Source organism: Geospiza fortis, unplaced genomic scaffold (assembly GCF_000277835.1).
Source record: "Geospiza fortis unplaced genomic scaffold, GeoFor_1.0 scaffold196, whole genome shotgun sequence".
NCBI classification, from domain to species: Eukaryota; Metazoa; Chordata; class Aves; order Passeriformes; family Thraupidae; genus Geospiza; species Geospiza fortis.
In genome coordinates, this window is record NW_005054487.1 from 548,027 (window position 1) to 560,565 (window position 12,539).

At 38.8% G+C, this 12,539-nt stretch overlaps 1 protein-coding gene across 1 annotated transcript in view; it reads right to left on the reverse strand.

The window, feature by feature from the left end:
• SPON1 (spondin 1) overlaps positions 1-12,539 on the reverse strand; it is a 168,322-nt gene that overhangs the window by 102,814 nt on the left and 52,969 nt on the right. Inside the window, exon 6 of the mRNA XM_005428489.2 lies at positions 8,644-8,792. Coding sequence (XP_005428546.1) covers positions 8,644-8,792 — 149 coding nt within the window. The remainder of the gene's footprint in view (positions 1-8,643; positions 8,793-12,539) is intronic.

Below are 12,539 nucleotides of genomic sequence, written 5' to 3' on the forward strand. Positions count from 1 at the left end.
AAACATTTCAAGTGTTTATCCAGGCAGAGAATCAACTTCCTTGTTGTGCTACAGCCTAATATCGCCCTTAAATTTCCACATTTTTATTTGAAAACAAACTTTCTGTGGAATAGTTACGAATATACCTACTTTTGAGCCCAATCTTTTAAATCATTCGCTAAAGTATTGGCATCAAACAGTGATGTGTGTGTCAGTGCAAGGAACAGCTTGCACAGGACCCTCTCTACTCCTGTCTCCTTTCCAGTAACTTCTGCATGGCCTTTTTTCCACAGAATGTTCCTGGGGTAGCAGGATACACCCCATGCCAGGGGGGCAGTTATTTTTATTTATGTTTAAAATAAATCATGTTTATTATTTAAGTGAGGGCATTTTTTTGAAGAATTCACTGGCTGAAGCAAGAATATAATAAGCTGAGATGAGTTTCAAGGAGAGAGCTGAGGGAGAATCCACAAACATCATTTTAAAAGGAATCGAGAGAGTTTGTGACCAGCAGTTAATTACAAAATCAGACACTGTCATCCCAGCCCTGTGTTAACCCCTGAAGCTGTTTCAAGTTGTAGCAGATATTCCAGCCCCTAAATTCATGGATGTGTTATTTTCCATCCATATTTGACTGGTGAACTTCAAAGAAACACACAATCTGCAAGCAGGTCATTCTTTCCTGAGCTAAAGACTAGTCAACAACATTAACCTCTCCCCCGTACTAAAAATAAGTATTCCTGCTTCTGGTTTTGATTGACAGAAACCACGACACATTAGAGTCCTTTTGGATTCAGGCCAGAAAAGCAATCTAGGAAAACAAAGTTAAAACCTCACTTAATACTTATGAATATCCTCCCTGTTCTGTGTCTTGAACCAGTTGATCTGTTACATATTAATACAGATGTAACATCATACCTGAACATTTCTGCTCTCGGAACATGAAATGCAGTAAATAAATTTCAAATCAGTCTCTGGGGTCTAGTATTTTGAGAAGAGCTGTCTTAGAAAAGGACACAGGCTAAGAAATGTTCATATGGATGATGTTTGTACGTGGTATTTTTCTAAGTGTTCTGCTGAATTTTAGGTGGAAATAAGCATTTGATAAAGAGTGACAGTCCTGAACTGAGGTTCCTAAGCAAACAACCCCCAAAAAAAGTTCATCCCAGGATGACAGTCTTTGCATTGTGGATTATTTCCTTAGTTTTTGTTTATGTTGAAAATCTGTCTGAATAATTAAGCATTTGCAAGGCAAATGAGCTGTAGGACTCTTCAGCCTCAGCTGTTATTGCATGCTGTTCCTTTGAACAATATTTACCATGCAACAAGAGAGAAAACAAAGAAGATCCTGTGGTTCCTGACAAATGCTGCTAATGAGGGTTCAGACCCTTGTTTAGCCTTTGCAGCATCTCCTTCAGAGGCAGCTGAATGCCACCAGCTCCTCACCCACAGCATTTTAATTACAGCTCCAGCCACTGCAGAGGAAAGCACTCCGAGGGAAATCGACTTGTCCCTTTAATTTAATTTTTAGTGGTACTCTGACCCTTTAAAAGCAGACTTTGCTCAAGTCCACAGGAGCCTGGGCAGGGTCTCCCACAGGAGGAGGAGCCCAGCCATCTGCTCTGCATGCCTGGCAAACAACTCAATTTTATTGGTGTTGCCTCTTCTCCAGTTTGTGTTACTTAACATTCTGCTCGTGCTGCTGCAAGACAGCTCCTGAGTGCCTCAGAGTCACTCAAATGTCAGGATTTAGAGCAGCTATTCCAAACCAGAATAGTTGCAGTTAACACAACTCATTTCCCTAAACAAAGTCTGCCTTTGGAGTGTTGAACTTCTGCTGTCCCTCAGTATCAGCAGCACATGAAGAATCATCTGAAATTCTCATGTTTTAAAAATACCGCAGTGATAAGACTGAAGGAAAATAATTTGAAAGTCATTTCATCACATCTTTCCACTGGATGAATCTGCTACAGGTAATAATTCTGTGGCAGCAGAACAGCATGATGAGATCTAACTGCAAGAAATGAAAACGCAAGATATTTTAAAATACTAAAATTAGCAAATGATGTCCAGCAATCCAATCATATTGTCCCAAACAGGTGACATTTCCTTGTGACTTCCATGTCTGTGTGCTGGAGAACTGAAATTATTGCATGCCACCCAAAGGATGGATCTATCAGGAGCAAGTGCTTCCTCACTTAGCATTACTTTGCTGCAATCCAGACAAATATCAAAAAGCCAGAGAAAATCTTCACAAGCTTTGGTGAGCCTCTCAGCTACTACAGAGATTGGAAAAAGGGTAGGAATTTTGATAGGCCCCATTTCCACACAATTTAATATCAAAATTCACTGAGAAGATGGGTCTCTGAGTAAAGCCTACTTTTTTATTCTTGAAGGGTCTGTCTTCTGCAAAAAAAAAAATATTTGAAGATCTTTTATTCAAAGAGAACCTGATTAGTGGGTTTTACTGAAAAGATGTGTTTCTCCCTGTTTTATCAGAAATGGAGGGTCTGTGATGATTAGAAGAAAATAAGCAGCAAGGCAAATTGAGGTAAAAATGGAGGAGAAATTAAATGTTGATCTAACTTAACACCATAACTCATTGTTTGGTTATGCAAATCATTCAATATCAATTACTGGGTAATTATTCAGAGGGCAAAAACTCAAAGACTCCCATAAAAGTTAAAGGTGTGAAACCTCTGGAATTCATTAAACAAGATGAGAGCTCACAAGGTGGAGTTTTAAAAATCAAGGTGCCTTATTGATTAATCAAACAGCAATGGTTGTTAAAAACACAGAAAGATGAGAGCTCACAAGGTGGAGTTTGAAAAATCAAAACTTATGATGCCTTATTGATTAATCAAATAGCAATGGTTGTTAAAAGCACAGAAAATTAAAGCAAAAAAACAAAAAAAGGTTTAGTCTTCCACATATCATCTCTCCCTGTTTATTATCAGAAAGAAAGCCTTAAGCTGACAAGGCATGAGGGAAGGCAGGAAGAAATGAAGAAAAAAAGGCATTATTAACTAGAAATGAAGAAAAATTAGAGATAAATGAATGAAAATTAGAAATTAAGAAAAGATTAATTAGAAATGAAGAAAAAAGGCATTATTAACATTATTATTAAATAACCACTATTTTGCTAAAGTTTTGACCAAAGGCTAAATAAAAGCTCGAAATCACATTTTGCCTGGTGTTCCAAACCAGGGAGAGGACCACAATAATAAAAAAGACATTTTGTACAAAATCTGTTCTACATCTGCCAGCTCTCACAACCCTACAGAGAGAAGAACCACACATGGAGCAACTGTGGCACAAGGACTGTGCCCTAACCACTGAGAGTTTATCCACAGCACAATGACACATTCAGAGGAGTCCAATTTTTCTATTCAGTTTTTACTGGCTGAGCTGGTTCAATCTTTCACGTTTTGGCCCAGAAAATAATGCACCACTTTAAAATGGTTTGTCAGAATCTAATTTTGTGAAAGAGTCATTATCTTCAAGGGTTTTTAGACTAGCAAAAGGTGTTTTGTGGCACAGAATGCAGCATCAGTTCATTTCTTATTAGGGAAGTGCATCTTTATGATCATGAGATACTAAAAAAGAATGGAGCTGGGATGAACATTTTTTGTTGTTTTTTTTAAAGAAAACAACACCAACTGAATCATTCTAATTACAGTTTCCAACAGAAGTTTATTATAAGATGGAAGCCCCCCTGGAAGAGGCGTTCTGAGCCCTGTTCTGTGAGTTATTTATTGGCACATAAAGCTTCTCTTTATGACATAAGTAGACAACTATTTCTTTCTGGCAGAAATACTTTATGAAATTTAGCACGGTATACAAGGGTTTCAAAATTTCTAATTACCAAAATGCCAGAGATTTTGAATCATTATATAAGGTACATCTGCCAAAAGGAAAGCATGATAAATCTAGCACCTAGCCTTTTCAAAAGGCATTAGAAAGGACCATAATTCACAGCAGAGGTGTATGCACAGAGTGCAGAGGAGTCTGACTGAGCAAACAGAAGCCTAGAAGCCAATTTACGACCGAGCAGCTTGATCTGTCCAGAATTAGAATAAATACCCCATTAAAGCCATGCTGTCAGGCTGTAACTAAAGTGGAAAGCATGCTGGGACAGAGTCCTGCTACTTCACTGCTACACCAAGTCCAAAAGCAGTGAATTTCTGTGGGCTTTACACAGAAACCTGAAGGGCTCCTGGAGCGGCAGCAGCTGTGCTTTTCATAGCAGCCTTTATGGCCACAGTCATTTTCCTGTCTTTTCAACAGGGAGAGGCCTCTGAAACCTGGATGGGAACAAAAATGCCCTCCCTGAGGACTGAGGAGAAAGGGGCTCTGTGGGGATGTTGATGCCACGCACTGAAGGTTTGGGCAGGCAAAGGTGAAACATCCCAGGTGGCCAGTTCCTTCTGCAGCAGCAGGAATACCAGCTTCAGTTCATGGCAAAATAATATAATTCCCTTCGCTTCTCTCAGCGCCCTCCTCCCAGGAAGGCCAAGCCACCCATGTTGGCACTAATTTTTTAGTTTCTTTAAACAAAACACAGACTGAACTATTTCAACAAAAATACCAGTTTTCCCAGTGCAATTCCCAGAATAATTCCCAGGGATTGTCAGGGGTTTCCTGGTCTCTGAGGTGAAGGGTTCAGGGAGAATTTTCAGCTCTTCTGTCAAGCACAAATCACCTGAGTTGAACCTCCCAGGCTGGCAGATTTTACCCTCCCTAAGCACACAATAACAGCTGATTCAAAAAGCAAACTTTTGAGCCTGTTTCAGTAAACACAATAATTTGCCCAGCGCTATAATAAAAAAGTGATCAATATCCTGCAGGTTCCTCTTTGTAATTCAGGTGATTTACCAGCTTCAGACAGGAGAATCTAATGACCCCATTCTTCTGTGGAAGAATACAGCACTGCCTTACAAAACAGGTCATAAAATGATAACTATTCAGCTGAAATACTGAAATTACTTTAAAAAAAAATCAATCAGTCAAGATGAATCCAATGATGAATTAAGTTTAATTTTTACTCTTCTTTTTAAATTAAAAAAAAATCCAAATCAGGACTATTTTGTAAGGAAAAATGTTTGTATGGATTCATAGCAATTACATATCATTTTTTCTATAGAAATTTTTTGTTGTTTCAGGTTTCACTTCCAATTCACACACACAAATTATCCTGTGTCTAAAACTTTACAAGCATCTTCCTGGAAAACAGAACTTGCTGTTCTGAAGGGTCTGGAGGCACACTCAGCTTTCATCTGAGGATGCTGAAGACAATCTAAAAAGTCAACTATTTTCTTTACAAAATAGTTCTGATTTGGATTTTTTTAATTAAATAAAAGACAAATTTTAAAAATTAAAAAAAGAATAAAAATTAAACTAAATTCATCATTGGATTCATCTTGATTGATCTTTTTAAAAAGTAATTTCAGTATTTCAGCTGAATAGTTATCATTTTATGACCTGTTTTGTAAGGCAGTGCTGTATTCTTCCACAGAAGAACGGGGTCATTAGATTCTCCTGTCTGAAGCTGGTAAATACAGAATGCAAAATATTCATGCTTGAGGGTCTTCCATTTAATGACACATTATTAAGACAATTCTTAACAAAGCTCCTTGAAAGAAAGACCTTTTATTTTTATTTGTTTGTTTAATACACTGTAGATTTCTGCTAATAAAACCCAAAAATAGTAAGATTTTTTTTCCTTTAATAAAACCTTGGATAATGTCAGTGACAGATGCTGGTTACATAAATATTATCACTGTTAGAAATGAAGGGATGGGACTATTTTTGGGTTAAGAATGAGTTATTGTTTAGATAAGATTAGTTTTAGAGGCTGTGAGATTTTAAAGGAGTAAGCTGTTGGTCACATTTTAAGAGTAGTTACAAGTTTCTTTGTTACAAGACAATATCTAACTTTTTAAACCAATAGACTGTTGTCACAGGGTTTATTTTGCTTTTCTATTATTACCTTTACTTACTTCTGCTGTACTGTGGCTACTTTTATTTAATGTGTTTCTGGCTCATGTCTATATAGAAGTTTTTATTATAATTTCTAAACTTTTAGCTTATTTGAAACAACCACACCCTTACATTATAAACTCTTTGCTATCTTACCTAAAACACTTTCTTACTTACTTAAGGCATATTCTTACTTATCACTATAGAAACATTTATGATTTTTCTGCTTAATGTCTGTGTGTTGTGTTTTAACATCAATTTAAGCATCTTCTAAGGCTGCAGATCAAATCTTTTCATGTTTGTGGAAGTTTCTGTTTTTCTGATTCCCACAAAATATGTCTGTGTGCTCACCTAAGAAACTGCCTACAAAACTCAGCAGACACACAGCAAATTCCCAAATCCAAGTGTGGCCCTGGAGCAAGTGCACCAAATGAGTGAGCTCCGAGTCCAGGCACCAGAATTAAACAAAAATTGCCTTTCCTGTGTTTTCAAAACCATCGAAGCCGCTTGGAGAATGATTTTAATGAATTGCATCCTCCCATCAACACAAGGCTGGTAGGACAGCAGAGAGTGGAAAGAAAGGTAAAATAAGAAATGGAAAAGGAGCAAAGAGATCCTGAGGTAGATTGCAACATGTGGGGAAGGAAACAACATTAACAAATTTCAAGGCAGGTGGGGATATTGCAAGGGACAAAGTGCAGTTAAAAAGAGAAAAATACCAGCCTGACTTAAATGTCAGCAAATTAGCTCCTGGCATTGCTCTGCTGTTTTGGTCGCAGAATTTTACCTCAAAATCTCTCAAAAAATTTAGTGCAGCTTAAGCACATGTTAAAAAGAAAAAAAAGAAAAATCTCAAACTCAACAAAAATGTCATGGCACTTGATGACATGATGCACTGTTCTAGGTAAGATCCAGGCAGAATACCAGCTGATTACTTGGATAAACTGACCCAGAAGAACCAGGGCTGGCCCAATCAGACATCCCAAAATTGGAATTAACTGTGATGCTCACTAATTCCATGTTCAATCTCTGCAGCCCCTGAAGTTGTGGCCATTTCTCTATTTGATGCACTCTAAAAGTCACCATCTCCTCTGATTTAAACCCAGAGTATAAACACATCCCCTCATTGCAAATATGTGGCACATAACGACAAAGAAGCCACAAAGCAGAGGCATGATTTTCATTTTTTTCCCCATATTGCCTTCAAATTCTCTGCCATTCTCCCAGTCCTCAGCCTGACCTCTCCCAAGTGCACCTCTGCTTGCTCCTCACCCAACACCCTCCTCTGCCTCCTGCTGCTTCAGGAGAAGCCCCAGCCTTTGTACAGTCCCAAATCACATGTGCCAAACCCCTGTTTATAAGGTATTCACCAAGACTGCAACAGAAATTACCTTCCTCAATACAAAACTGCTGATTTTCTGCATTCCACGAGGGCCTACTACAAGAAAATATTTGATTTCCCATATAAGCAGCAAAAATGGTAGGTTCCATGTGGTATGTATAACACTGTGCTACAATTTTAATCCATCTGGGTTTATATTATATTGCTGGGATAAAATCCAGCCACTTTTCTGCACAGGACCAAGGCCTATTTCTATTTCCAGGTATTCCAAGGTTTATTATGCTTTAAAGAGGCAATGTATCCATGATCACATTTCATCCCACATTGAGATTGTTTTTTCCCCTTCATATTCCTTTTCTATCCCTTTTATATATTAAGTTATAATCTGGCTTTATTTTACTTTTCTTGGCTTTGGGAGTTTCTTGTCAAATCCACCAGATGTTCTTTTACCATGATTATATATACACATAAGAATCACAAGAAAGCAAATTAAATTTAGCACACAAAGCCTTTTGCTATATAAGTTTTTTCAAAGCAGTCTTTGAGGTTGTTTTATGCTGTTTATATATAAAAATAATTGAAATTTTTTTGTGTCTCTCAGCGTAACCCTGTATACAACCTACCCTGGAGGTCTCAAAATACTGTGTGTTTAACATGCAGCAGTTACCAAAAGGGAGAATGATTAACCTACAATATCATCCTGAACTCTGCTTTGATTTTTGCTGACTTCATCCTCAGAAGTGCCAAATATAGGAAAGATCCACACAAATGTAGAGAAAGTGAAGAAAAGTACAGAGGGTTTCATGCAGGTGTTCAGCATTAAGGAAGAGATTATTTTCTTTGTAAAAGGGATTATTAAGGAAAGAACACTTATGCCACATAAATAACGATGAGCAGGGAAACGATGAGCACAGCACTTTAGATATTTGTATACCACAAAATCAGGCAATTCATCAAGAAGCAAAATGTAGCACTCTGCAAAGTGAATCTAAATGATACATAATCATTCATTATTTTAAGGCAGGGGTATTGCTTGCTGTCTTCAAAGTTTTCTTTTGGAACAGTGTCTTCACAATTAAGCCTGAAAAGGTGATTTTCACTTTGCCACCTCTGATTTCTGCTCTACATGGCACACAGATTTTCTAAGTTCAGAATGCTCCCACTTACTTGTCCTTTCCTGGACAAAAACCCTTGCCAGGGTAAGAATGAATCAAGAAAGACACACAGAACTCCTTCTCCACCAAACTGAGAACTATTCAGCAAAATTACATTCCCAATGACAAATTGTTCACAGGCCAAGAGAGGATACTTTTTTTTTAAAGTAAGCACCAAAATGCACGTACCTGCTGTCGAATTTCTTCTTCCATCTTCACTGGGGAGCCCAGCTCTGCCACTTGCTTGACCCCTTCGCTGGCATATCCCCCATACTCCCACAGGATGTAGTTCTTGGAGTGGGAGCTGCCAATGATGGCAGACCAGTGGTTGGTGCGTCCTTTTCGGGGGGAAAAACAAAATAAAATAAATCAAACCACCCTCGAGACAGCCTCAAACAATAATTCCTGACTTCTAATAAAGCTTGAAAGTCCCCACTCGTGAGGCTTTTGCACGCTGCCACTTCTCCCTACACCAATACACATCTTCAGAGCAGTGAGAACAAGGCAGCGACTGACAGAAATCGAGCTTAAAGCAGCCCCTCAAACAGGCTCAGAGTAGTTTTTTCTCACCAAAGATCTCACTTCAGAAAGTTTAAGCAACCTTTAATTTTAAGTTTCTATGTCAAATATTTTTGAGAACGAAACCTGCAAGGGAAGACTTCAGTGGTCACCCTCAGTTTTAAAAGCAAGTTTGCTTTCTTTACTGAAGGCAATGAAGAAGTAAATTTTTCTGTTTTCACTTCTATATTCACTGAGTTTTCTTGCTCAGACTTCTCATAATGTAAGAGCTGTAGAGCTAAGCAAAAGGATTCTCATTCTTGTTTTCTGTCTTGTTGAACAAAAAAAAATAAAAAAGAAAAAAAAAAGTATAAAGAAAAATATGTTAGGGAAGTATGATGGAATTGAAAAGAGAATTGAGCAGAAATAAGGAGTCACAGTCCCACAGTCCTGGAAATGCAAAATGAATTCACTTAAGTGTCAAGTAACCTTCTGCAGATATATGGGCTTAAAGGAACAGGGTGAGAAAATGAACTGCTAACATAAGCAGACAGTCTGGTAACAAGGCAAGGACTGTAGGAGATGAGGGAGTCAGAATGATGGAGTGACACAATATTTATCGTTTCTCTTCACAATGCAAAAGGTAGAGAGCAGCAGTAAGAACAGCTGCAAACTGAATAAATGAATGAAAAATGAATAATGAAGTAAAGAAAAGGAATGCAAATTTAAGATGTGAGAGGTGGAACAATGAAATTGAAAAGGACAGTGCAGAGAATTGCATGAAGTCAGATGCAGGAACCTAATCATGGGAGAGTAGAAAATAGATTAGAAGTAAAAAATGAACACCAACAGGAGGGGAAAGAAGATAGAAAAACGTAGGAAGCAGAATAGATAGATGAGGGAGATGGTCTAGCAGAGCAGCAAACACAGCCTTCATAGCTTCCCTAGTCCTAAACTTGGACCAAAATACACTTCCAGAGCTCTGAATGTAGCAGTCCTGATGTTTTCAGAATCAATTAAAATACATCAGTAATATGTGTGGAAAAAACCAAAACTAAACCTTCCCTCCCCCACAGCTGAAGAGACTGCAATGTCAGGAGCTGGTTTCTTGATGTAAGATCTAAAAGTTGTTCCTGAAATGTACAGTGGCACCTCCAAAGCCCAGGGAGATGCTGTCCCTCAACCCCAAGTGATGGGAACTCCATCCTCCCCTCCTGGGTCTGGCTGTCCCACACGGCACCCCGAAACACAGCTGATGCCTCAGGGTTTAGCTTTTATATTTTTCACATTCTGTAATGCTTTGGTGTGTAATTGTAAGGCTTCATATTCAGGGATGGCGAGCTCTCTGCACAGAGCAGGGAGACAAAACAATTCCTGCTCCAGCTGGGCACCAAGGACAAATGACCCAAATCTCAGCCCCAGAGCACAAACCCCGTGGGCTGCAGAGAGAAAAACAAGCAGGGTGGGACTGCAGGGGCTGGAGCTGAGGTTGGACAACTAGCTCCAATATGGAAATGGACTAAAACTTATAAAAATGTGAGATCTCGTGACCCAGCCCTCTTTTGCTTCCATCTTGGAGCCATCCAGGCAGAGCCATGGCTGTGGCTCCGGTACTGCCAGGGTGAGGCCTTAGAAGGTGCCGCAATAAATATCCACTTTATTCCCCTTAACTCCATCTAGCCTCTGTCCCAGCTCCTTAAGGCATCACAGCCAGTGACACTGATAGTAAAAGATTTTAAAATCACAGAAAATTCATGGAGTTAGAAAGAAATTTAGGCTTAGTAGGCCCTGGGAAAATGTTAAACGTAGGCCCTGGGAAATGTCAGGCCTTGTATTTGCTAGATCATGTGAAACTGCACCTGTGCAGTCAGCATATGATAAATGATATAATTGTTAGATGGGATTCGATATAATAATTGTTAGATGTGATTAGATAAAATTATTGTTTAAAGGATTATGAGAAACTATGTTAGAGGTTTGAGTGGGATCACGAGGAATCCATGCTTGGATGAAGTCAATGTATACAATAGAACAATGTAAGTTTCATAATTAATATGTAGGTTATATAAAGACAGAATATAAAACATGTTCAGTTCGAAACCGTGTCAGAGTCAGATTTGGGTTTGTGCACCCCTGACACCCAGAGCTCTTGAAAAAGCACCTGCACATAATCATTCAGTGATTACATGTTCCTGAATGCTGACAACACCAAAGCTTTTTGAAAGAGAACAGTCCCTACAGAACAAAAATATGTCACCACCAGGAGGAACCTGAGCGCCTGGAAATCTTCAGTCAGAAGGAGAAGGGATTGCTCCCTGTGCTCCAGAGCTTCTCTCCCTGCCCATCCTGGCCAGGACAGGAACATCTGCTGCCTGTGCGACCATGGCACAGCCTGTTCCACCCAACTGCCCTTCCCAAAGACACTGGCTCTGCAGAGAAAGCTCCTGCCCAGTGAGCTGCTCAAAGTCCTGCCAAACCCACCCAAAACTGTTCACCAAACTCTGCTGCATCTGCAAAGGTTTCACTCCTCACCTCGAACCATCCATTCCTTGCGAGAACAAAGAGAAAACTTGGCATTTCCTAAGCTTTTTCCTCTCACCACCCAAAAACTCCTCTGCGTGACACAATCGCCAGAGCTGTTTTCACTCTCCAGTTCTTAACAAGCAGACCACTGACAGCTTTCCAGTGCTGTTATTTCACTTCATTCTTGTAGTTTTGAGTAGCTTCTCTATTTCCCAATACACTCACATGTGCATTTTTTTTGCAGGAAAATCAAAGTGCCATCACAACACGAGAATTTATCCTATGACACATCTCATAGATGTGCTCATGCCATATCATGATGATGATAAGGATATGGATTTCTGTTGTCAAAAATGGGTGATACCCAGAGAAAATAAATGCTTTGCACAAAGTGCATGCTCTTTAGGGTTTTTTAAAGCAAATTGGAAGACAAAGAAAAGATGTGAAACACAAGGTTTATTATCTGCTTTCTCTTCCAACCTTACTGATGGTACAAGAATAGAGCAAAATTTTTTATGTGGTGACTTGCAAATAATTAGTGATTCACCACAGTCCACAATGAATACCATTTTATTTTCTTGTAATTACTGCACAAGCTCAACATTTTTAAGAATAATGCCAATGACTAGCTTTCCTTTTTGAACATCACTATATTTGGATGAGATCTTTACCTCAACTTTCAGAAATTTTAATGAAAAATCTTATCAGCTGTTATTGCTGTGATTAATCATGTAAGTACCAAATGGGGTTTTTTTTACTTTTCCAGTTTAAGTAAAATATTGATTTAATTCACCATTTTGTAACTGGGGACAGATAGCAGGCAAACTATTGTGAGTTGCTTATTTTCCATCATGCAGCCATACCTTTCTTGAGTTCACCAACTTGGAAGGAAAAGGGAAAGGGAAAGAAAGAGAAAGAGAGAAAGAGAAAAAAAGGCCACAGTAACTTCCTAGCTTTCAGTCCTTTTCTCATGGCCTATTTCTAACCACCGGCTGACTCCATGCAAATAGTGCACATAAAGTTCACACTCAGCAGATATTTAAATCCTCCAGTTACCTGAAAGA